The sequence below is a fragment of the Haemorhous mexicanus genome, chromosome 5 (assembly GCF_027477595.1).
Source record: "Haemorhous mexicanus isolate bHaeMex1 chromosome 5, bHaeMex1.pri, whole genome shotgun sequence".
Classification (NCBI taxonomy): Eukaryota; Metazoa; Chordata; class Aves; order Passeriformes; family Fringillidae; genus Haemorhous; species Haemorhous mexicanus.
In genome coordinates, this window is record NC_082345.1 from 4,658,289 (window position 1) to 4,684,869 (window position 26,581).

A 26,581-nucleotide genomic window follows, 5' to 3' on the forward strand; every position below is an offset into this window, starting at 1 on the left:
CTTCCTGACTGGAGCTGGGCTCAGGCTGATGTAGGGGAGTGACAGTAGATTTTTTCCTTTCCTGTGTAGTTAGGTAGTAAGAGAAACACCTTTGCTGTGAGAGTGCTGAGGCTCTGGCAGGGGCTGTCCAGAGAAATTATGGATGCCCCATCCCTGGGAGTGTTAAAGGCCAGGCTAGATGGGATTTGGAGCAACTTGGTCTAGTGGAAGATGTCCCTGCATATGATGGGGGGTTGGAACTAGGAGATCTTTAGGGTCCCTTCCAACCCAAACCATACTATGATTCTATAATTTTTCATGCAGTATTACTTTAACTTTTTTTTTTTTCATCTTGCAGAGCTTGGTAGCCATAACTGGTACAAAGACTTGTAAGTCATGACAACTCTCTTGTTGAATAAATAGACTTAAAAAATCAAAATCTTTTCTAGCCAGGTGTGTTAACTTTGTGGTTCAGAAATTTGGTCATGGTTTCAGACTGTTCTAGAATGGAGAGTAACAGTCTAAAATCAGTTATTCTTCTGGTTGGTTGAGAGTATATGTAAGACTTAAAAGTTTGGTTCCAGTTCTAATGTATTTAATCTAGAACTTGTCTGATGTGGAGATACCATACTGAAGAAAATGCTGAGCCATAAATGTGAATACTCATGACTGATGGGAAGAGACTGAAGCTAGTCATATGGTAGAGCTGTTGCCTTTCACCTCAGTTCCTCCTTTCAGGAGTTTTGTGGTGCCCATTTACTGAGCTCAGCTCTAGAAGAAGTTGGGTTTGTCTCAAATGAACAACAACTGCAGATGTTAGGCCTTTCTCAACACAGACCACCAAATATTATGGTTTTTTTCTTAAATAACAATTGTTTAAAAAAGTAATGCAGCTGGTTATATCACGTGTAAAAGTTTATGTGAGAGACATAGTGTGTGATAAAGCATGAAGAACTCTGATCTGGCAAGTCTTGAAATGCTGCTGCATTTGGTGTTTAGTCCTCTTAAGCAGTCAGGGTAAGGAGTATGTGTGGGGAAGAGTAACAGCAGTAAAAAAGACTGGAACTTAAAAAAAAAAAAAAAAAACTGCTTTTGAATATGAAGTACCCAAATCCTCATGTTTCATAATTTGAAAAATAAATATACATGGGAGGGGGATGATCCTGGAAATCCACCTACCTATAGAAAGTATTTCTGATACTCATAAGTTTCCCCACACTCCCAAAAAGTTGTTTTGATGAAAGGAATATAGCTATGTGAGGTAGCTTTGCCAGGGTAAGAGGACAAGCCCAGAAATATGACCTGTACAGGGGAGCTTCTGACAGGATATTTTCCAGAGGCTCTTGTACTAACCTGTTCTTCCTTGCTGGTGCAGAAATGTGGAGTATGCAGGCCAGTCTCTTTTCCCCTGCTGAAATCTAATTTGAAGGCTGGAAAACAGCAATATTTATTCCTTGAATCTCAAATTGTCCATAGCACAGCAGGGCCACTCATCCTTACATACTCTGACTGCTTCTAACTTGCACCAGTAGTGATGGGAAGCAGGGTGCTGCTCACCTGGTGGTCTGTTTGATGGAGGAGGAATAGGAATGTCCAGTGTAAATTGTATTGCTCCTGCCCCACTGGTCTGTGCTGAGGGCTGTGTTTGAGCTCATGTGAATCTCAGTGGTCTCATTAACTGAATTGAAACCATGGCTGTACCTGTTTGTAGTTGAAAAGAAGCCATCCCTCACTTTGCTTCCTCCTACTTTGGACACAGCCTCCTTTCCCTTTCTCCGTTCAAAGCATTCAAGTAATTCTGAACTTCAAATTGGATAGGAGGGGGATCTGTTTTCTGTCACTGTCTTATTCTGGAGGCTTGGTGTCTGTCACAGGTGCTTAAGAGTGTCAGTTGTGTTTTGTTGCTGGAAACCAGCACTTTTTTGTGTATAAAATATGCCTTTGGCTAGAAACTCTAGATAATTTGTTTTGAACAGCCACAGGCCCAAATTCAGATGTTTCCTGCTCCAGAGAGCTTATTTGCAAATGACATTGCTCGCCTCATAACCTTCACTTAGTATCCTTTAGTCTAAAAATAATTACTGCTTGTGTGAGATTTCAAGGGCTAATACTTCGCTTGTTTTCAGCAGGAGGCTCACAGGTTTTTTAAAAGATTGATTCATGTAATAGTTTATAAACAAAATATTGTCTGGACAATGGAACACTCAAAATCTGGCCCATAGTAAACTGTTTATATATTGCATATTTTGATACACATATTATTGTTCTTAAAGAGCATAAATATTCATGTAGTTTCCTCTCTGTTCCTTTGGGGCATTTTTTTTCTGGGTCAAGAATTGGTCAAGAGGGCATGTAAGGTATAAATTGAGATATACACAGGTGTTTATCTTTAGGTCCTTGAGCAGCAGTAGTGAAACAAATCTTTGTGCTGTGTTCTCTTTCTCCCTTCAGAGTCTTTTCAGGACCGAGCCATTCCTGTCTGCTTGTTGCTGATCAAACAGTTTTGTTCTCAGTGTCTAAATGGCTTCAGAAATTAGACTTGAAAGGCTTGTGTGTTTCTCTCATTTTATTTTGTTCTGTCAAGGTTGGGAGCACATCGGCTGTGGAGAGAAGGAACTCCAGGTTTGTAGCACAGCAGCTTTGGAGGGAGCAGGTCCATGTGTGAACACTGCTTGGAGAGAGGCCTTGTTTTAACCAATGGTTAAAAAGGTGCTGGTGTAACATGATTCATTCTAAGAGCTGTAATAAAGCAGAATGAAGGTAATTGTAGCCTCTTCTCTTAGTAACACCCAAGGCTAACCATCTCTGTGCCTCTGAGGTGCATCAACAGGAGAGGAAGATTTTGTGGAAACCTCTGGGAACACCGTTGTGGAATCAGGTCCTGTTGAACTTGGCACTCCCAAGGAAGGGAATGGCTTTTCCATGTGCCTTTGCAGAGCTCAGCATGTGACCAGATACTGTGGCAAAAACCTGAGCCAGGAGAGCAGCAGAGTGCACACTCTTTGACGCGTCTGTGCTCTTCAGTGTTATGCTGGCAGAACCTTTTGTGTTTTGGGGCTGTGGTTTTGTTTTTATTAGTTGTCCTTAGTCTTTCCCCCTGTGCCATCCTCAGAAAAGAGTGAGGCAGCTGTGTGCCCCAGTGCTTGAAGATTGTGAGAGAGAATTCAGAGATATTGCCATGGAAAAACTATTTAAAGGCTAATGAAAGCAGTTACCCCTAATGGACTTAGAATATTCTAATATTAGACCCAACACAAGTATTAAGCTGACAAGGTGTTGAAGCAGCACCTTTTTAGTCACATTCTCAGTGTAGTGAAGCCTGTCAGAGGTTCTGCATGTACCAGACTGGGGTTTTGGTATTAACCTGACCTGGGACAGTTGTCAAGAGTCTGAAGAGAGGAGTGTTTTCCAGCTCATGTGGCTGTGGATTCTTGATAAATAGCTGGTTGGCAGGCTCTGTTGCTGTAGTGAGGGTGGAGGCTATCAGCTCTCTGGTGTTGCCTGTTCCTTTACATTTCAGGGTGGTAACTGGATCTGAAAGTGGTTGGGGTTTTTTTTGTGGTCTTTTTAGTTGTTGGGGGCATTTTTTTGTTGTTTTGTGGGGGGGTTTTGTTACTATTTGGCAGGTAATCTGCAGTATGATGGCAAGAAGTCTTGTTTTTTCCAAGGCTTGCTCAGCCTTAGGAGCCAGAATTGTTCTGTCTGACGCTAAATTCATTTCTCCCACCCCTTATTGTTCAATCCTCACTTTACAAGCTATTTGAAGAGCAGAGTTTGACCATGTAAGTAATCCCAAGATGGTGAAGATAAAATCTTAAGTGAAGTTGTCAGTCAGCAAAGGGATTAAATAATGTATTCTAGAATGTGCTGGGGTAATAGAAAATTCTGAATTTTCAAGGGGAGGAAAGGCGTGTCAAGACGAAGAAAGGAGAGTCATTTCTAGAGGCTTAAAGATGACTGTAAAAGCATATTTATTAGCTCTTCTGCTCTTCTGGGGGAATAAAAGATGCCACAGTTAAAGAAGTTCCATGTCAAGAATTCTCCATGTTCAGGGGTTACAGGCTGACTTGGCAAAGCCAAGAGTCGACATGTGAAGCACTTCAGTTTGGGGTCATCCATTCAAACACAGCCTTGGTCAGCAGTGGAAGAAAGCTGTTGCCACAGGAGGCTTTTCAATGAAGTGAGCTGGCAATCTGTCAGGCTTTTAGGGCATGGGTTTCTGAAAAGTAACCATAAATGGTACTTGCAAGTAAACTTGGGGTCAAAGAAAGAAACAGGTGTCGATGATAATGTAAAGAAGTGAAGCTGGGATGCAGGGAGTAACAGGCATTGAGCACTCGTGCTTGTCCAGCTGATAAATGGATTGTTTATCCATTCCTTCATGAACTTCAAATTAAAAAAAAAAAAAAAAACCAAAAAAAAAAACTAGTCAGTAAAGTGGTGAGAAACTTCTAACTACAACATCTACATTTTCACTGTCTAGATAAAAATAGAAACCTGTGTAGGCCAGGCCCCAGCAAATCTGTGCTTTTGTGGTCAGAAATAGGCAGTCCTTGAGTTCCTTTTGACTCTGTCTCCTTTTTTTGTGTAGGAAATTACTACTTTTTTGGTTGTAGTGGCTTTTTCAGCTAGCTCTTACTTGTGTGTATTGTTCATCAGAGGTCTGCTGTTCTGCTGCGGTGAAATTGAGTCTGAATTTCCTTTACTGGAGTCCACAGCCAAGTGCTTAATTACTGGGCAAAGCTAAAGATTTCCTCTATTGTCCTCTTGGAAACTTTACATGGAACATCCTTGCCCTTCCACCTACCCTTGATGTGAAGGATGAGATGGTACCAAGCTTTTTTCTACCTCTGTAGCCATTGCTTGGGATTTAAAATAATGGTTTGCCTGAGCAGCTGAGGAAATTGTCTTAGTGTGGTGCAGCATTTGTAAACAGCTTTTGCACTGCAATTTTCTTGTTGTCTTTTCCAGCCTTCTCATGTCTTTTTCCACCTTCCCCCACATGCATGGTCTAAGCCAAGCTCCACTGCTATTCATGCAAACCTAGTTATTCTTTAGGGAAGAAACAACAAATGAAAGTAACTGACCCTGAAGCTTCTTACTGAGCATAGCAATGCTAAAAGCTGTTCTGCCTGGAGATGTGAACTTAAAATAGCTCTCAAACAAAACTGCTTTTTTGTCTTCTCCCTTTTTAGCCCCATCTTGCCACATTGTGGTCAGAAATGCTTTAAAAAAAAAGTTTGACAGGTCTGGATATTTTCTTTGACTGGAATCAGTGTATACTCTGACATTAAATCATCTGCTTTAGGGAGAAAAGAGAAACCAGCTGCCACATCACCAGGTTTCTGTCTGCCCACCACCCTGTGTGTGTGTGATGGGACACAAAAGTGAGAGTATTCAGTTTTTGCTGAAGTGTCTGTATGTGCTCTTAGAATTTCAGCTTGGTCTCGTGCCTCACTGCTATTCCAGTTGCCCAACTGTTGTAGCTGATTTACCTTTGCCCTTCAAAACACAGATGGGATTCCTGCTTTCCACCTGCACCTCTCTCCCTGGCTGCCAAGGAGAGCACAGTTTAATGGAGGAGCTGCACTGTCTGTCCTGCTGGATGGGAGGTGGTGATGTAAGTGTGCATAACTGAAATGCATCCATTTCCCTGGAGTCCAGAATGGAGAGGCAGTTCAGCCAGCAGGATGTGTGCTCTTGTTCTAGGGGAACACTGAAGTAAGGCAGCAAAAATGCAGGAGCAGCTTGCTTTGCTGCACCACCTAAGTGACAGCAGCCTCAACTGAGGATTTGGGAATTACTTGGAAGTGGCTGATTTTATGTTGCAATCAAATAATCCTCCTCATGATGAAGGTTTTGTGGAGCCTGGCGAAGCTCTCCTTTAAAATGGTGGCGAGCTGGCAAAAAAGGGGAGTTAAAAAAGGTGGAGATGAAAGACTTGAGACTGAACACAAACTGAATGGCACTAATTGAGATTAATTGTTGCTTTATCTTGTCCAGCAGTTTTTCAGTAATCTTTCATCTTGCTGCTTTGAAGAGTAAATAGCTTTTATAGTGAGGACAGTTTGTGCTTTTGTGGCTGTAGGATTGTTTCCAACTGAACTTGTTCCTCTCAAAGGTCTCCCTTCTGGACCTTTGGTAGCACTTGTTACCTGTATAACTCAGATTTAATGATGCCACATGAAAATCCCTGCTTCAGAAAGTAAGATCAGACCTGGGTTGTTTAGTTGAGTCATAACCTTTTAGAGATTCTTGAGAACTATGTATTTTGGCTCTGGTAAGAAAGATGAAAAACCATTGTAAAAATGTTAGTTGTTTAAGCTGTGGTTACTTTCTGCCTGCTTAGGCAAGGCCTAATTAAGTGCTTTCTTGCAAGCATATAATAATTCTGATATCTTTAGCTGCACTGTGGTACAACTTCACCCCATGAAAGACAGAACTTCACAGCTGGTTTACATTCTCCTGAACGAAGCACAGTCCAGGAGAGTAGGCATCCTCTGGAGCTCTGCTCTTTGTGCAGCTTGCTACCTGAAGATGGTAAGTTAGGTTTTTAAGCTGAATTAAAGTAATTTATGGAAATTAGGCTTTTGACAATATTTTTGATTCAGAGCCGTATTGGTAGCTTAGAATTTTTTCTTTCATTGAGAGAAACTCTAAAGTGTAAATAAGGTATAAAAGCATGTGAAGTGTTGCTCTGAATTCTTAGATAATTGGATGATCACACCTGAAATAGAGCAGGTGTCAGAGCCTAAAGGTTGATCTTTTCCAAGTTTTAATACACCCAATGTATTGTCTGCCACTACAGACGGGCTGTAATTAGGTCTTGTTTGTGTATTTGCCTTTTTTTGTTTGTTTTTTTCCCCTGTGCTTATCTCTGCCTCTCCATCTGAAATCTATGCAAGGAAACGTGCCAGTCAACTGGCACAGATATTGTATGTTCCCTGTGTCAGAATTCCAAAAGAAAGAGGATCAGGATTGTCTTTTGTCTCGTTCTGTAGCTGTGTGGAAGAGGGCTTGAGGGGGAATGTCTTGGCACACTTGAGAAGTCTCAGGCACTGACCTGTGACCTCAGTGAGACAAATATATTTGTCAGGCACCCCACCAAGAGCTCTGAGTACACTCATGGAGAGTGGGAAGAATATTGCACTTCAAATGTTCTGTCCTTAAGCATCAAACCTAATGGTAATTTACATCCCACAAGCTTATTACCCTTGCACAAAAATAAATCTGTGGGTATTTGTATAATTTACCTGCAAAGTTATAGGAAACATAATCTAGACAGCTAAGGCTTATTCCTCCTGTTATTTTTTTAAAGTAATCTAATTTTAAATTTCTTGAACAACAGACTTCCACAACTTCCCTTGAGTGTGCCAAGTTGATAATAGAGCAAACATTGAGCTGGACTCTGTTCCACAACAGCCCTGATGTGGGTATGAGCTTTTTTGTGCTGCTTTGTCACAGTTTCTGATGGCAGCCCTTGGGACTGCTCTAATTGATGTTTCTCCAGAATTTTTTTGAAAGCTAGTTAGCTGTAGCCCTAAAAAGTACAATTAAGGTCCTGGAGCAAAATTCTGCTTAGTGTACAGCTACTGTGAGTGCAAGAAAAAGACAGTGATAAATCTACAGATTTTTAAAACTGAAGTAAATATGGGGATGTTAAAAGAGCAATTGGAGCCTTTCCTAAAGGGGTAAGCAAGATGAAATATGTCTGCATTTTTAAGGGGTGTGTCCTTAAAGCATGCAGAAGATGTAATGGGTAGGTCCAGACAAATAATTTTTATTATTTCTTTGGCTGTTAAGCAGGGTGGCTTTTTGCTTTGCTCATGCAATTTCTAGTTAAACTTAGTGGTAATGCAACTTAAGAAGTAGTCAAACAAAAAAAAGGAACTTGTTTTCCCAGACATGTCTTACTGAGGTGATTGAAACTGCCTTTTTTTTTAAATACTGACATAAATCTTTTCTTTTGCCAAGACCTTGCTGATTTTTAATTTTTTTTCAACTTTCACTGACTTTGAAAACTAAGGGAGGTTTTTATATTTCTTACAGCCTCTGCCCTAAGTTATAAAGATATCCATATCTTCATGATTTGCATGAAACACCTGTAGATCCCACAATTGCCTAAGGGATGGATCTCATCTCACCACAAACGTTGAGTTTGTTTTCCTCTTCCATTTCTCTTGTGATAGTTGTGCCATGTGGGGAGTCAGGTCAAATCTCTGACCTGACTGAAGAGCCTGCTTGTGTTTGGTTAGGCAGGGGAGCTTCCAGCATGGTCTTCAGTTGAAAAATACAATTTTCCAAGCATTCCCAAAATCAGGGGGAAGGGAAACAAATACCTTTCAGTGGTAGCATGAAATAGGTATCCTAAATAAACAGATTTTAGCAAAACATGGATCCATATGTATGGAGATCTGGATGCATCTGCTGTTACAACCTCCAGTTGTGCATTAGCAGGAAGGTTGTGTGGCTACATTTCCGACCACAAAAGTGCTGTTCCTTTCTGCATTATCATCAAGTACTTAATAGTACCAGCTGATATGATTTAATAAACCCAGTGAAACCACAGGACTGGAAGAGAAAGTTGTAAAATTCAGGAACTGGTTTTGATGAACAAGCTTGTTGTCTCTGGCCTGTCTCAAGGTGGAAATGTCTGTTAGCACTTCTTTTCACCTAGGTACTGAATTTTCTCTTGGTCATTTTTGACTGAGATTGCATTGAATGTTCTCAGTTTTAAGAAATGTACACTTCAGTGACATTTTGAAATTCAGAATGGAAACATATCAAGACAAAAACAAAAGCTAAACAGACTGTATTCCTTGTTCTGTTCTTGCAGTACTATAAATGTAGGAAAAGTCTAACGCTTGATTCTTCTGAGATATATTTACAGAGTTGAGCATAGCTGACTTGCTGGTGATGGATAGCAGCTTTCCTTTGGAATCTCCAGTGCCATTCCAGTGCAATTATTGGTGACTGAAATAGTCTGAGAAGGGCGTCCTTAAACTTTTGGTAGAAGATTTCTCTGTCCCCATGCTAGAAACTATTCCCTGCACTGTTCTTGGCAATTTCGAATGGAGAGGTGGTACTGCAGGGAATAGCTCTTCTTTCTAGAAGGGTTTCCTCTTCATGGAAGGATCTAAAAACAAAGAGGGGAAAAAAAAGAAAACCACTAACTTTTCTTTAGTGACCAGATCACTTAAGATAAAACTTCCCATAAAATCTGGAATACTTGATACTGAAACTGCATATGTGCATATTTCTCTCTTTAAATGAAAACAAGCTTGTTTTAAAAATAGAATCCCTGACTTTGCTTTTTTTGTGAGGGGAAGGATGAGCATGTATGTATGAAATGCAGAAGAAACTGAGTGAATACTTCTACAGTCACTAGCTGACTTCTGTAGGCTAAAGACTCCAAGTTTTGGCTGAAAGTTGTTTGCTGGGATATTTTCCTCCCAGGTTTCAGCATAAATTCCTACATTTTCAAGGAAGTCTGCACCATGACAAGGTATGGGAATGTGGTAGCTGAATTTAGCCTGGGACCCTTACCTGGACTGCCTTCTGGGAGAAGGGAGATGCTGGTCCTGTGCACTGATGACACCAGAAAAGTTTTCACATTTTCAGTGCTTGTGGTATCCAAGTCTAGACTAAGCCTTTTTTCTAAGTCTGGACTGAAGTTTTTTCCCTGGAAAAGAGTTAGTGCCACTTTCTCTGTTTGCCAGAGGATTTGAGTGAAGGTAGCTGTTTTCTGAATAAGCACACAGAAATTATTGCTTATTTTCTTTTACCAAAAGTTCTTTGTAGTATAAACCTTTGACTGGAGAACTTCAGTGTTCCAGTGGGACTTGCTGGAATGTTCTGTGTGGAACAGTGTAAAGAAGTATGTTCTTATCACCCAGCATGTTACCTCCAGGAACCATTGCTCAGGACTTGTTTGCCCACAGGATCAGACTTGGTATTTCCGTGGCTGGTGATTGGTCTCAGGCCAGTTGCTGAAAGCAGTCTCGCTCAATCTTTCCTAGGCCTTGCCCCTAGAAGTGCTGAGGTGATTAACTTCACTTTTAGACTGCTGGCGGGAAGGCACTTCCAGCTTTGCCCTGGTAATCTTCTCAAATCCTGTCGCCAGACCCTCCTATTAGGGGATGAGGAAAGAAGGACCCTGGCTGTAGGAGGGCGGACCTGCTGGAGGATCTCCAGTCCCACATGCACATGTGTAGTAGATTCCCACTAAACAAGGCTTTTTAAAAATCTGCGCTTTGTAGGGTCAGCCCGCTCTGCTGGTCTCTTAACCTGTCTTTCCCCCATAAGTGACCTTTTCTTTCCTAGCAAAATCACTTTTTTTCCTGAATACTTCTAAGTAGCCGCCATGACCTAAGACTAGAAACAGATTCTCATCCCTGAGGTGAACTTTATTTTATTGAGCATGTTCTTTATATGTCAAAATAAAAAAGGCAACCCTGCAAGAGCTAAAAGCCCCTTGATTACACCAAAACTGAATCAGGGGTCTTTGGATTCTACAAACAGCTCCTGTTTTAAATCATATTGACACATTGCAAGTCGTCCAAAAAGTAGTTTTGTAAAGGCAGAGGTAGATAATTTAAAATTGAAGTGATACATTTTTGATTCTTCTCTGTACATCGTTATCTTTCCTCACAGCCTTGTAACACCCCCAGCGTAGGATAAGAGAGTAATCTTTGGCTTTGAGCTATCTATTTAAAACCTTGTAGTTCACTTGCCAGCTGCATAGCTACTCCTTGTTGCCCCATTGCCAGGAATTGCACTCTGCCTTTGGAAAATGTAGCATGGATTTTTTTTGATCCTAATTTTTTTGTTTTTAGGTGTGAATATCCTTTTTGGTGTCATTAGGTACCTCTTCCATCTTGCAGCCTGTAATAAAATCACATGTTCTGGATCACATCTGGATCAATGTGACACTCAATCACTTCTTGAGGTTCTCTTAAATGTTATTTTTGATTCTGGCAGCTTCTTTAATGCAAATTGAGATGTTACTGAACTTGACCAGTAAGAACTGTTTTCAAGGAGAGAAGAGGCAGTTTAGTTAAACCCTTGCACTAGGTGTTGCCTTTTTTTAGGGAGTAGAATGTAAAATGGGATTCAGAGCTCCAATGCTATCTGCTAGAGAATCTTCATGTGTTGTCTTCATGGGTTAAGCTTTCTTTTGTTTAATGTTCCATTAGGGCTGGGAATAAACAATTGAGTTTGTTTCAGGGTAAGGAGGAAATCTGAGGACCTTACGAGTTTCATGAATATAGGGGAAAAAGTGACTTGCTGGTTTTGGCACCCTTGACTTTACCTTTTAGGGTGATGTGTGCTGGGACTTGAGTATCTATCCTTTCTTGTATTGCCTGGTTACATAAAATTTAATCTGCCTGGAGGTTAAATATGCAGGTCTGTCTGTTGCAAGAGATATTATGTTAGGCTTAAAGCATCCCTTGTGACTCCATCCTTGGAGATACTCAAAACCCGACTGGGCACAGTCCTGAATAACCTGTTTTAGCTGACTCTGCTTTGAGCAGTGGGATCATCCTAGGCAATCTCCAGAGGTCTTTTCCAATCTTAATTATTCTGTGGTTCTATGACTCACAATTTCTTAGTTTGACCTACTCCTTAAGCAAGAGTTTTAAACAATATGGATCGGTGAAGTTCCCTAATCAACAACCAGATCAAGTTTCTTAACCAAGAAGAGAAAAGGAAACATGGATGCCTTTCCCCCAGAAGTGATCTGTCTTTTTCTGCAGCCAAATACTGATCTGATGAAAGCTAATGGTGTGGCAGGCCTCCAGCTTAATCCTGTCTGGGTCACCTTAGTGCTGACTCCAGTTGTTGAGTGTAGCCTAGCTGGGACAGCTTAGTTTTTCTCTGCATGCACAGGGCTGTTTTTCCATGAATGGGTTGTAACTACTTGTGTTCAGTGAAGGAAGCCTGGAGAGGAGTGTGCTGGAAGCTTCTCTGTGCTCCACTCTGTCTGTAGAAAAGACTGCTGAGAGAATGAGCCAGCCAGCCTGGTCATTCCAGTTACAGAGAGTGGAGGCTGCTCTTGGTCACTTCAGGTGGTCATTTGTGTGTCTGTGGACATCACACCCAACACTTGTCAGGCTGACCTGAGATGGGATTGAAATAGATGAGGGCACAGATTGTGTGTGTGGTTCAGTTCTAAGTGAAAGTCAAACTCACCTTTAGCAATGGATTGGGTTTAGTTGCAGGTGTTTTGCATCCTCACCTGCCTTGCTGCAGGTTGCTTTGCAGTGTTGTCAGCTTCTCCCACACATTCCCTATGTGGCTTTAAATTCTTCCAGGGAAAGCAGTCTTTAATAGCATGGTGCTTGTTTTTTTGTTGGCCATTTTCATTAGATGTTACCTTGCTCTGAATTTGCTTGCATTAGCTTGTGTTAATGTGGCATGTGGTTTAAGTAATAAATAGCTCTGTGCTAGAAGTGAACTGCCTTGTCCTTGGAGTGGAGGAATGTGGAGTCTCATGCTTAGATCTGGACCCTCAGAGTCAGTAAGTGCTGGGTGAGTCCATGGACAGGGGGTGTGGGTACCACAGATGTTTTCTTCAGTGTGTCCTGTGAGTTACTGGCGTGCCACAACGTTGAATAACCTTGGGGTTACTCCCCACAGTCTCCAGTGAGATGAGCTCTAGACTTTCTGTGCAACAGCCTGGCAGGCTGTTTTCTCCAAAACCAGCAAGTGTGATGGGCATAGGGGCACGTGGAAGCACTGGAACAGGTAGGATCCAAGCTGCAGAAGGGAGCACCTCTTGTGTCCAGTGAACAATGCTGTATTGTGCTTGTCAAGGGCAGAGTTTCACATTTCATTACAGCTGGATACTGTGAACTTGCTGCTTTGTTCTGTTTCTCTAAGATGTTACTGCATCCCAATCTATGGCTGTTTATAAATGTGCCAGGAACCTTGGATTGAAGTCAGACATGTCTGAATACTGATCTTTCTGTTAAACTTGAGACCCTGCTGATCTGCTTAATGGCTGTATTACTGTCAGATCTAAGGAGTTAGCCAGGGGACTAATGAAAGTGAAGTTACTGTCCCATAGCATATGTGGAAAAGAGAAAACCAAGCTTGTTCAAGATCAGATTAGAGCAACACTGAATCAACCACGCTCTTGGGGTATTTTAGATATTTCTAAGAGCAATTCAAAGACAAAATAATTTTTCTTCTTTTGGCATAATGGACTCCTGGGCAACATATAATATATGCTTGGAGCACTTAGAACAGTACTTATCTCTTAAATTCTCTGATGTAATTTGGTGAAGTGATTATACCTGCATACCTTGTAGTCATCTTACATTCCTTTATTAGCTGTGAGGACACAGATGTGGCACAAACTGCCTGAAGTATTGCTTTGCATAGCATAGCTTTGCCATTGAGTGAAAACAACATTCAAATTTCATTTTCCAAAGTAAACAACATGCAGGAGCATACCAGCAGCTTTTAGTAAGCTGTTCTACCAAAAGCACAGTTTTCTTGAGATTGTATGAATAGCCTTTCCAAACAAGACTGTTATCAGCACTGTTTCTGGCAGCTCTATGCACACAGGAAAAATTCTGGAAGTCTCTTGCCACCTTCAACTTTCAAGGCTGTAATTCTTTAAAACAGAGGAAGAAGCAAAATTCCAACCATTCTGTGAAGGAAACGGAGTTTCAAATGGCAGGGTCACCTCCCTCACACTTCTTCCCACCCCACACACTCTGTCAGAGGACAGAGGGTTACAGAAATGGCTACAGTATCAGCTTCTTTCACAGAAATTCAACTTCATGCAGCTAAAGGCCTTGAACCAAATAATTTTGCACAGCCTTCAATGAACTTGCAATAAAGCTGTTTTGCTTTGCATACATGTTTGCAGTCATGGTAAGGAGCATGTGATTCTGGCTTGGCCCATCAACTCTGCCTCTATGGTCATGTCCACATCTATACAGTAACATAAAAGCCCTGGACTAGTTTTGAGCAAATCCTAGCATGTGGTCTCTTTCTTTTCAGTCTCAGAAAACTGTATTCTCTTCATAAACTGAGTATTGCCTTGGGCTTTTCTTGTTGAAGAGTGCTCTAGAACCCCACTTCCTTGATTTCAAATACTGAGTTGCAGGACAAAAGCCAACACATTTTTCTGCCACTCCTGCAGGTGTTCTATCCTGGTTTTTTTATATTGATATAAGTAGGTCAGGAAGTAGAGGAGATGGGCTGACCCCACAGCCTGTGGGAATCTTCCACATGAAGCTCCACCAGTCTCCTGGCCCATGGCATTGATATTGCTTCTGAAAAGACTGCTGCATCCAAATATCATATTTGTTTCTTTCACAAAAAGGACCAAATTGTGTTTAGAAGGGGAAGAAACTAGTTTGGGGGGAAGGGTTCCTGCTCTTAAAGGATCAGGGCTGAATTTCTCTGCTGTGAGACCAACTCTGCCTCTACGTTGGTATTCTGTAGAGAGAACTAGAACTTACAGGATACACGTGAAATTAAATTCAATAGTGTGAGGCAATCTGATGGCCTTTCACTTGGAAATAACCAAGAAAGGAAAAAGAGTGATTCCTATGATCAATGAGTACATTAAAATGTATGTTAGTTGTGGATTGTAGAGGTGGAAGAGGCTAAAGCAATCCCAGAATGGGCAGGAGAGGGAAAAGAGAGCTTGTCTTAGTCCAAGAGAGCTTTATTTGACCTTAGCATAATGAAGGCCAAGGGGAGATGTGGCATTGTCTATAAATATATGTGGGAAGGGAGGCAAAGCTAATGCATAGGTCAGCATCATCACAGGAACAGAGAGGTATAAACTTGGCCTGGAAATTAAAAGAAAGCTATTGATCATAAAAACAGCCAGCTCAGGAAGAAATGTCTGAGTTGATAACAGGGATGAGACATAAAGCATTTAATAATCTCACTGGGCACAGTGTGATAAGGGTAGGAAATTGCCCATTTTTATCAACATTAGATCCTTTTGTTCTTGAAATGAGCATTTCCCTGTTATTCCCTATAGTTACAGAATATAATGCAGAAGTTACCACAAAATGTGCATACCCAGACACTGGTGTCAGCCAAGGAGGGGAAATGAACTTTCATGATGGCAATGCCCTGAACAACTTCAATTTTTGTTCAGACAGGCAGATGGTCACTGTAGGGCTCTTCCAACTGCAATAGTCTGTTCTATTCTAGAAAATAAACAGGAGTGTTACAGAAATGAAAGGTTAAAAGCAAACATTGCTTATTACTTGTGGTCACTCCCAAGTATTTCAAAAACCAAATACTGAAGAGTTTTCTGGTTTGCCCCAGGAAATGAGAAGTTTTTCTCTACAGTTAGCCAGCTCTTTTGGGTCCATGGAAAAAAACATATGATAATTTCTGGGGTGTATGTGTGGGAAATGACAGGGGAGTGGAGAGTAGACGTGGATTTTACTGGTAGCTCCCAGTGTAATAAGAAACAAATCCTTCACATTTCTCAGTCCTTTACTTGGAGAAAACAAATCTTTCTTAACAGCAGTATTTGTTTCTGTTAGCATAAACTAATAGTAAATATACAGATATTAAATTGTTTACTGCCAGTGGACAAATAGAGAGAGGATAATTTTCAGGTCAAAGACCCCAGGCTGTTCTGTGCAGTTAATGCTCTCCAGGAGCACTGTATGGATTTCCAGGGAAGCAGCTACTGTCATGCTGTGGTGCTGCCACCACTCTTGGTCATTCCCAGTTTACAGAGCTGTGCTCTGCTACCAGTCTATTCTGGCTGAGGGAGCCTGAAAGCAGGAGTTGAATGAAGTCGAAGAAAATACTTCTTAATTTCAGTATTTTTCTTTTCAGATACACCAGCAGCAGCCTGTTGGTATTGTCACTGAGAGTCACAAGTGACCTGCAGTCTCTTGTGCTCCTTGCTGCATTAAAAGCGTTTTGGAAAAGGGTCATTCTGGCTAGTGCTCAAATACAGGATGCTATGGAATAAGAGATTATGGAAATTACAGAGTTTGAGTCCAAGGTCCAGAACTGAATCATCTGCCAGTGGAAATACTGAACTGCCCTACAGGACAGATGCTGTGAGCAGCACAGGAGCAAAGCAGTGCCTCAGTCTTGTCAAACCATGCTGGGCAGTCATTGTTTCACAGTGCAGTCTGGGAGCATGGTGGGCTTTGCCTGTAAATGAAGAGCACACAGATGTGTTGCACAAAAAGTGCTCACAGTTCCCTGGGTGAGGGCTCTCAGACCTGCATTAAGCAAAGGGAATGCCTGTACCCCCTCACAGGGCTGCTTTTTCTGCCAGATATCCTCAGCTGAGCTGTCTGCCTCAGACCCCCAGATATCCTTGCAGAGGAATGGAGTTTATCCAAAGGAGGATGGAGTTGAAAAGGCTAGACAGAACAGTCTTGAGGATAAAAGGCAAAGAGAGATGTGTCCTCACTACTAGGAATAAATTCTGCCAGTGGCATCTTTACACTTAGGTTGGATTTAATCTCTGACTAATTCGCACCAAGTCTTTTCATGTCCCCACCAGTACAGCTGTATTTGAGGAGATTGGTAATGTCTGCCTTTGGAAGTGCTGACTGCCTTCTTCTTCCAGGAGGCTGCCAGAGCCTCAGGGAGAGGAGAGTAAATCACAGAACCACCTCCAGCTCCTTCCTCTAACTGATTTCCTAACAGATTTTCATTCGCTCCAGGCGCTGAGCTTGGCATGGGCTTTGCTGAGAGAGGCATCCTGCAGGTCCCAGGGCTGCAGGGAAATTGCTATCTGGGCAATTGAAACTGCTCAGTGTTTACTGAGAGTCAAATGTCCAGCCAAGTGGGGAAGGTGCTACCTGGTTGCTATTTATAACCCATGTACAATATGTGCAATTGGTATTATCTGGCATCCGGAGCTGAACGGAAAGTTGGATGTTGTGGGTTTTGGTTTTGCCATTCTCTGCCTACAGTTTGGATTACTTTTCAAGATTCTGGTGTATTTTGTAGCATGAGAAAATGAAAACTCTTTACTCTGTTTGACAAGATTGAGCCAAAATGTTGAACTGGTTATTTGCTTACAATACATTCCTGTCTCCCAGTAAAAGCATTCCTTGTACCTATGAGGAATGTGAATGATGGGGAAGCATTAGACACAGCAGATTGTGTAACAGAGACAGACTTTCATTAAGTTGCTAGATTTCATCAGTTGTCATTTGATGGTCTCACAGTTGGTTAGTCGCTAAGGGTTGGATTTTGCTTTGTTTTTTAAAACGATTATCCTTACTCAGGATTGTGGAGCATGCCAGAGTGCAAAGGGTTGGTATTCTTATCTTGGAAAGAGGAAAGATTTGCATGAGTAAATTTATCGAGGGTTAATACTAAACTTAGTTTAACATACTGTCAAGGAACCCAAAATGTAAGCATAGTAAGAGTATTTTGAGGAAAGGATGGGATAAAGACTTTCTTTCCCTTGAAATTAAAGTCATGTCTACAGGAATGCAGCTTGGGAGAGTTTATGGAGGAGGTTTGTGGCTTGTGTGGAATAGACCTCCACCAAATGATATAATTTATGAAATAAAAGTTATAGGATGAATGTGTGGGTGTGTTTCCTTCCTGTGACAAATTGGGATTTAACATTGTGTCCATTGAACATGGTCAGTATCTCCCCTGTTATCTAGAAGCCCCATGCCTTTAGAGTCTAATAAATAAGTTTTACTGTAAAAATGAGGTGTAACTCTGTAGTGAATCTGGCCAAAATGATAAGCTCTGATGGAGAGTAGTCTCCTGGTTTGTTTCAAATCCTGCCTGGTGCCCTGTTCAGACTCTAAGTCAGTAGTGCTCTTGCAGAGTTGTGTAATTCTCCACCTCTGCAAAACAAATTGAAATTGCTTAATTGTATATTATTGTCTAATCTAGTGACTGATGTGGGAGGACAGCACATGGCTGTGAAGCCTGTTCAGAAACAGCCTGATCTAACCTAGATTGAGTTTGTTGTCATTGTCATTTCTGAATTTAGGTGTATAGCCAGACTGCAGAGCACATACTTCTGTGCATAACTTGGAAGGAGAAAGGAAGGCTGGGGTAGTGGTTTGAGTTACAGGAGTAGGGTCCACCCATGAATGGATACAAACACACTGTGGAGTTTTCTTTGGCAGCAGTGAAGCTTGAGGGTGTCAGCCTGCTCTGGGGGAGCTTTGGTCTTATTGGCCATGCATGGGCTGGGGACAGGGGCAGATTGGAGCATCCAAGAGCTGGGATGCAGAGTGACAAATCACCAGTGACCTCATCTGCAGGTGAGTCTTGAGATGCTGTTCCTGGTCTGGGTTTAAGGTCTGATTTTTTTTGGATTCTGCATATATCATTTATGTGGTAATTATACAGGCTAACACCCATGGGTTATAGCATGATCCCCACTTTTCCTGAACTTGTCCTAGAATAAAGCCTGGGATTTATTTTTCTTTCTTTTAAAGTTCAGCAGTCTCTAAATGGTGGTTTGTGGGTTGGAGAAATCTTTGCAGCTCTTTTATTCAAATGTCTATTTACATTAGATTTCTTGGCTCCCAAAAGAGTCTTGCAAAATGTGTAGAGGGAAGAAGATTCCAAGATTTTTAAACTTCCTCTGCTTTCTGTAATCAGTCTTCTTTCACAGAAAATGGTTATACATCCACTAAATAATCTGTAGTCTGTTTGAACTGCTCAGTGCAGGGGATTTGTCATGCCATACCTAGCTGACTGTGCAAAAATGGTGAAATTAGGAATCTTCTAATCCTGTTTTCTAGCTCCCTTGTCATCCACCACTTCCTTTCAGGAAGTGCCTGCCTCTTTTCCACACCCATTACAGCTGAGAGTTGGAAGCAGCACAAATAAAACTTGCTTTCCCATGTTCATTTTTTACTGTCTTTAACTGAAATGTTTTGTGAGAGTCTGGATTTACCAAACCACAGAGGAGAGAGCCTTGGACTTGAAAGTCTAGGGATCTATCTGCTGTGATTAAAATAAATGCTGGCACAAATGGCCAGTCTTTGAGCTTGCTTCTGAGGTGCTGAATATTTCTCTTAATGACTGATGAAATGAAGGGGTCTTTGGTAAGTTCAGCCTCCTTTGGATCTCTAGGTGATAAGTAATCTTTGACCTATACAAGGGGGAATTACAGAATCAATTAAGTTGGAAAAGGCTCTGAGATCACCAAGTCCAGCCTATGACCCAACACCACCGTGTCAGCCAGGCTGTGGCACTCAGTGCCACCTCCAGCCTTTCCTTAAACACCCCCAGGGACAGTGACTCTATCAGCTCCCTGGGTAGCTGTTCCACTGCCTGACCACCATTTCTTTGAAGAAATTCCTCCTGATGTCCAGTCTGAACCTCCCCTGGCACAGCTTAAGACTCTTCCTGTCCTCTCACTTCTTCCCTGGGAGAAGAGGCTGACCCCCACCTGGCTACACCCTCTTTTCAGGAGGTTTTAGAGAGGGATGAGGTCACTCCTGAGCTTCCTCTTCTCCAGGCTGAACAACCCCAGCTCCCTCAAGTGCTCCTCACAGGACTTGTGCTTCAGACCCTTCACTGGCTTTGTTCCCTTCCCTGGCTAGTTAGGTAATGAAAGGGAAAACTGAAGCACATTAAGTGGAGGCAAGTGCAGATACAGAGAAAGCAGGCACATGCTACAGAGGGTGCTAGACCTTTTCATTCTGGTCTCTGAACCATTTTACATGTCCAGTAAAGATTGGTAATTTTTATCCTCTTGTCAGCTGCAGATCCTATGGTTCTGTTTCTTTGTTCCTGTTATCTTTTTCCTTTGAGATCACTTCTGTGATCAGTGCAGTCTGTGTTTTGGTGTTAGGTTCTGGCATTTCACTTTCACTTATGTAACCCTTCACTTACATAAATTTTTTGCAAATGTGTTCATGTTTCATTAGAGAATTTCTTTAATGAGCTTTTTTTTTTCCAAAATACAAATAGAAGCTCTATTTGCTTTCTCCCTGTGCCATGGAATGGTTTGGGGTGATCAGTGCACCAGCAGAATCTGGAGATCTTAGTGGTCTTGGCTGTCTGGGCTGCAGAGACTGTTAAAGTATGTTTGTGGCCTCTACTCTTTGTTCTGCTCAGAATTTCTACTTGGGGCAGAACAGTGTTCTTGTTCTCTAATGCTCAGTAAAGCTTTTCTCAAAGCTGGTGTTTCTGCTGTTTCTCGTGTCATACACAGCATTTTATCATGGAAAAATGAATGGATCCATGTCCTGTATGGTGTCAAAAGCTGATATACCTTGCTGTCTTAAGGCAACCAATTTGTTTTATCCCCATTTAAAGTCATAGAAATAAAGTTTTACGAAAATGTCATTCTGGTAATTTTAGGAGTCTTTCTTTTGTTTTGTTTTTTTTTAAGTAGGCACTTTCCAAGGATTATTACATAGTGTTTGCAGAGCTCTGGGGAAATCCAGCTTGTAAAACTGTGTGGGAACTAACTTTAGGATGCATTTCTATGTTAAAATGTAACATCAGGAACAGCCTCAAAGCACTTCAGATAAAGGATTTCAACTCTGTTGCTCTGTTACATCGTGGTGTGAGAATGACGCCTATCCAGGTGTCCTACTGTTATTCCCTTGTCATCCACTGAGGGAACAGCTACCTCTTCCTTGGTATAATTTTGGGGTTTTTTTGGTGTTTTTTGTCTTCCAAAGAAAAACATTGATCTGTTTCTTGGTCTCTTTCTTTGTTAGTGTTCATTCAGTGTAGGGAGTGCTGTGATCAAAGAGTTGTGTATGACAGCAGCAGCAAAGTATGCTTTTTGAGTTCTCATAGAGAAAAGGTTCTATTTTGTAGGTCAAATGCTTTCAGTAGTTGTGTTGTGGCATTGAAGAAATGGTTAGTAATAAGCAACGTACACATTTTTTCTTCTGTACTGTAATGTGAATTTGGGAACCAAAATATTTTCTATAACTGCTTCTCTATTGGTATGTTTCCATGTTCTTGTGTATAATTAGCATTTCTTCTCAAGTCAGTACTGGGTTGAGTTTTTCTTGACATGAGCATTCTATGAACTGTTTGTGTCGGTACTAAGAAGTTGTTCTTGTATTTGCAGTCAAGTTCATACTTGGTTTCTCTTCCTCCCACTTTTTTCCTAGCTCTGAAGAGAGAGAAGCAGGAAAGAGATGTGGAGACCCAAAAGACTCTCTCCAATGTGGTGGGCAGAAGTGATCAAATCAAGTTTCATAGGTATATTTAAGCACAGTTTTATGACAGCTTATTTGCTCGAGTCTTGAATGTTATGAACAGGAACAGACCTAAATCCCATTTTAAAACCTGCTCTGGACAGGACTGACGTGCCCCTTTTCCATCTGGTGTAAAAGGGAAGCTGCAAACAATGGCAACCACGCCTTTGTCCTCCTGCCTTCCCCTTCTTGGTCTGCATTATATGGAGCTACAATAGTTACCAGTTTTGGCTTTAACTTTTCTTGTCAAAATTGTTCTCTTGTTGCCATCTGTTCCACATTCTTACCACTGCCCTAAAGCTGCACTTTTTGGTGTTGTAATCACTTAGAAAGTCATGAACATATTGTAGAAAATCCATTTTTTCAGTTTTAGCTGAAAGTAAAAGAATGTAAATCTTAGAAATTAAAACAGAGCTTTTTCATTTGTTGGAATAAAGATTTTTTTTTGTTGTTTGGCTTTCTAAAGAGGGGAGGCTTATGGGATTGAGCCATTTGTTCATCTGCTTTTCAGTTCATCCTTAATAACTTTTGAACAATTTCATCCAGATTCAACAAGGAATAAGAGTCTCAAAGGTAATTGCTTTCCTACAAAACTAGATGCTGGGTGGAGGAGAGAGACAAAAATAGGTGTCCCCACTGTCTGTAGCATGAGCTTAACTGTAATCTGTGCTTAGGCTTTTGCTAGCCAAGTTGCAAGTGTGTCCTGGCTGCCTGGGTACTGCAGTAATTTGGAGTTTGCAGAGCATGTTACTGAGCCTTGCCTAGGCACAAGCTACAGAAGGAGCCAGGAAGGGGAGACAAGGGCATAGGGAAAGTTGCTGGAGACTAGTTTTATGATAATGGACCAGTTTGCTTTCAAATTCCATAGGGTATTGCTGCTTCTGCTTGATGCCTGACTTCTCAGAGGTTTGTCTGTCAAGGGTGCATCTGTGGTGCTGGCCTGGCTGTGAAATAACTCAAATGTAAGAAAGCACTTACATGGTGCTCAGAGAAACTCAGCATTCTGAAGTGCAGCTGGGCAGTTACTTTGGCAAATGTTTATTCACTCCTGATTTAGGGTAGAGAGAACAAGCTGTGAATGTAGATGGAATTAACTCAATTTCTGATGGCAAAAAAGAGATGGCTGAGAAATAATTTGCGTAGTATTTTATTTTTTTCCTGGGCTCAAGTCATTGCTTGAATGAAGACTTTGAACAAAATTAAGTTGGAAATGTGGAGGGGGTGGTGACTGGTATAATGGGCATTTATTTGCCTGAAATATATAAGCCCTGCATTTGCAACACTTGCTGCAGAACTTCAGTTTGTACAACCAAATTCATTATGTGTAGAACTTGCAAAATCTCCTCTTATCTCTTGCCTTTGGCAGAAGTAGGGCACTGGGCTTTCTTTCTCGTGTATGCATTTGATAAAATATTCATATTCCTGCATCTGTGGTGACTGTTGGAAGGTACCACCACCTGCAATTATTCACTGCCTGCATCTCTGTGTTTTCCATTGGTTTCTTTTGTCCTGGGCAAGCACTGGAGATCCTGAGTGTACTTGGAGCCATGAGTCAGTGACAACCTCCTGCTATTATTGTAAATAGCAACGTGAACACTGTTCTTGCATGCGTTTTTCCATGGGCTTTGTCTTTCTCGCCCAGCTCCGAAGCCAAGGAATTCACAGAGCATCTGAGTCAGCAATCAGCTGCCTCGAGACAAAACATGCAGGATACTGCAGACTTGCAGAACAGCCAGCAAGGCACACAAGTACCCTGGAAACCTAGCAAATAATTCTTGCCTGCCCTTGCTTTCCTCCTGTAATTTCCATGTTCTCTGACGTGTTGCTCTTGGGTTCCAAGGGCTCAGGGTGTTTACATCAGGAATGCAGAGTTCTAGGGAGTGACCTAATGTGGTGACTGAAGCCTCGGTGTTTCACCCTTGGGCATAACTGATTTCCCAGGCTGTGTGAAACGGGATTTGGGCAGAGCTGCCATGCTAAGGTACCACTTGGAATGTGCTGGCTCAAATGACCTGTTTGTTCCAGATTTGGCTGCTGGCTTGGCAAAGCTCAGACACACAGCAGTAAGTTCCTAGAGTGAAAGGATATTATGTTTAATATCCACGTGTTTTGTGGGGTCAGTGGTTGGGGACAGGGACGACACACACCCTGATGTCCATGTGGCAAAAGAGTGAGTTTATTGTATGAAGCCCTGTTTATAGAGGGGGTTTGAAAAACCCAGTTATTGGTGTGTTCCTTGACACCACCCAGCTCCTGGATCTGTGAGATGTCTGCAGCTTAGGATGGAACAGAATTGGTTGAGGATCCTTTCTTTCAACCCAGGGGCTGGTTTATGGGGCCAGCTGGTTTTCTTTTTTATAGCCAAATTAATTGCCCCGTACAAGCCAGCTTGTACTGTGATATAATGTGACAAAAAGAGGTTGGGTTTTAAGTTTGGGGTGTTTGAGCAGTGTAAAACCAATGCTGCTTCACTTCTTTGGTGGAGAACTATGGGAGAAGCAAGAGTAAGACGTGATCCCTATGCTGTCCTTACATCTGGGTATATCAGTAGTGGAATGTGGACTAACAGACCTGAATTGTGAATCCACCTAATTTAGGTCATGTAACTTTCATTGGTTTTTCTGAAGTAGTCTGTTATGCAAAGGGCTGATGTAAAGTGAGTGTTTGGGTGGTAGAATGGTGGTGCAAGAAGTGGGGGGAACATAAGAGTATTCAGCTTGGAATGCTGTGCTGATTAATGAGGCATATGACTTTAGGCCGTAGGTATTTTATTGTGTTTGAATGACACAGAGACACTGAAATGACTCCTTCAGTGTTAGAGGTGTTTTGTTGGAGTGCATTGTAATATTCTTCTTGGGAACAAAAGAGGAGGCACAGGTCTTCAGTACCTGGCTGGGCCAGAAAAGAGGTGGAGATGGACTTTTAACAAGGACACGAATGATAGGGCAAGGGGGAATGGCTTCAAACTGTTGTAGGGCAGGTTTAGATTGGATGTTGGGAAAGAAGTTCTTTGCTGTGAGGGCACTGTGACACTGGCACAGGTTGCCCAGAGAAGCTGTGGATGCCCCATCCCTGGAAGTGCTGAAGACCAAATTAGATGGAACTTTGAGCAACCTGGTCTGGTGGGAGGTGTCCCTGCCTATGGCAGGGGTGTTGGGACTTTGTGACCTTTAAGGTCTTCCTTCCAACCAAACCATTTTAGGGTTCTGTGACTTAGGCCTCTGTAGCAGTGCAGTGGTTTCCCTGAGGTGCAAACCTGGAGCATGTTTCCAGCTTCACAACAGTGAAGTTAAGAGGGAAAACAAAGAAAGCAGTTCCAATTTGCTCAGTGGGCAGCACTGATATGGACATGGGCATCACTATCAGCCAGTTAGAAAAACAGCTTCATGGGGACTGAGTCCTCTAAGGTGGTTGTCCTAATAAAGTTAGAATTACATTCTGCACTATAACTCACTGTTGTACTTTGACTTCTATAGGAACTTTTATTTTTAAAAACTACCAGTTTGTGGCTCTGTGTAAAGGCTTCCAGGTCTCCTTTGCTGTTTCTAAACATAAACAATAACTACCATGTTAGGCTGAAAATCAGGAGTGCCCAAATAAACTACTGGAGTGCTGTCATATGGGAGGGGAAGAGACATGAGCTGTAATGTTTGGCTTGGCTTCCTGTCTGCTGGAAGCAGGAAAAGAGCTGGTGAGAATCTAAAAAGTTTTATCCAAGTCCACATATTTCCCTTTTTGCCTTAATACCCTTTGCAAAAAGAACAAAGGGCAAAAAGCACCTCAGAATTGCTTTCACTTCCATAGTTTGTGCCTATGTTTCCATAGACTGCCTTCATATCTGAAGGCAAACAGAACTATTCTTTCTCAGCAAGAAGGGTAATTTAGAGTATACTTAGTGTTATGTATAAAAGAAAGAAAAAGGTTGTTTTTTTTTTAATATAAAAGAGAGAGAGAGAAAGAGAGGAAGAGCAGATACCTGTGCTTTAAACATGATTCAAACAATTCTGTAGGTCTCCAGCCTGCTTTGAGGGATCCAAGAATTGAGCAGCAGAGCTCATGACAGCAGCTCTGCCCCAGCAGATTAAAGTAGACCCGAGCTACCACCTAAAATTTTGTTTGGACTTGCATATCAAAAGAAGTTGAGAACCACAGAATAGAGGAATTAGTATGGGATCTTAGAAGGTTCATGCACCAGCCAATTTCACTCTTATGCTGCTCATTTATGGACAGAATTATGTGTGTAGGCTTTAGGTAAGGGAAATGTTTATAACGCTTTATGCAACACAGACAGGCTTCCTTTTTACAGCCTTGATTTATTTTTCCAAGAAATTGATTGCTATTAACAGGTTTAACTTATTTTTAAGATCACAGTAAGCATCACTGAGCAAAAACCAGTCTTGGCAAGGACTCTATATCAGCTTCTGCTATGCCATCCTCTCTTATCTCTATTTATCATGACCAAAGACATGTGTCTTTTTAGAATGAAGGCAGAAAAGCTTCTTTTACTGGTGGAGTATGAACTGTTGAAGTGTTCTGTAGCAATAGTATTTTTAAGACCAGCCCATAACTGTTGCTGTGGCGTTACAAAGTAACTGCAACATACTAGGTAGGGTCTGCCTGTTATAAAACCTCTGCCCTCTTCCAGGCATCCTGTAACATCTGCCTGTTTACTTGGAATTTCTCTGCTCTTCATGCAGAATGAGTTTGGATAAAACTTACAAGGCACTGGCTCAGGTTAAAGTATTTTGTGATTTAACAGAGATGTGAGACGTGCTGCTGTCTGCAGTGAGGCTCAGTGAACTCTGGAAGCCTCCTCTTCAGTCAGCTTGGGTGGAAATCCTTGGGATTTCAATCACCTGAGGACTGACTGGGAATCTGGGCTTCTCAGTTCAGCAGGCTTAGACAAAATTTTGGAATGAAAAAGAGCAAGTTCAGTTACACTTTCTTCTTTTTTGTTTTATAGGTTAATAATGCTGGTAAGGCAGAGGTGAAAGTGGCTCAGCAGAACAACATCAGGAAATCTGGCAGACTGGAAGAGCACAGCTGCCCCCCTGGGCAGCTGCCACGTGTGAAGCATGGAGGAAAGTAAAAACGAGAAGGTGAACCAGGCTCATGTTCTCTTTGACAGATTTGTCCAGGCTTCCACCTGCAAGGGGACTCTCAAGGCTTTCCAGGAGCTCTGTGACTACCTGGAACTAAAGCCCAAGGACTATCGTTCCTTCTATCACAAACTCAAGTCCAAGCTCAATTACTGGAAAGCCAAAGCCTTGTGGGCCAAATTGGATAAAAGAGGCAGCCACAAGGACTACAAGAAGGGGAAAGCATGCGCCAACACGAAGGTAAGAGGTTCAGTCACCATGGTCCAGGCAGCTCTTACACAATCCCTCTGGAATACACAGTAAAAAGGTGTGGATGTAGGAAAATATTGCCTGGTGTAA

At 41.8% G+C, this 26,581-nt stretch overlaps 1 protein-coding gene across 18 annotated transcripts in view; it reads left to right on the forward strand.

The window, feature by feature from the left end:
• Positions 1-26,581, forward strand: part of MICAL3 (microtubule associated monooxygenase, calponin and LIM domain containing 3) — a 174,134-nt gene that overhangs the window by 40,929 nt on the left and 106,624 nt on the right. For all 18 annotated transcript variants that reach the window (XM_059848075.1, XM_059848076.1, XM_059848091.1 and 15 more), the window contains exon 2: positions 26,107-26,482. In XM_059848075.1, the coding sequence (XP_059704058.1) occupies positions 26,219-26,482 (264 nt within the window). In that variant the 5' untranslated portion in view covers positions 26,107-26,218. The remainder of the gene's footprint in view (positions 1-26,106; positions 26,483-26,581) is intronic.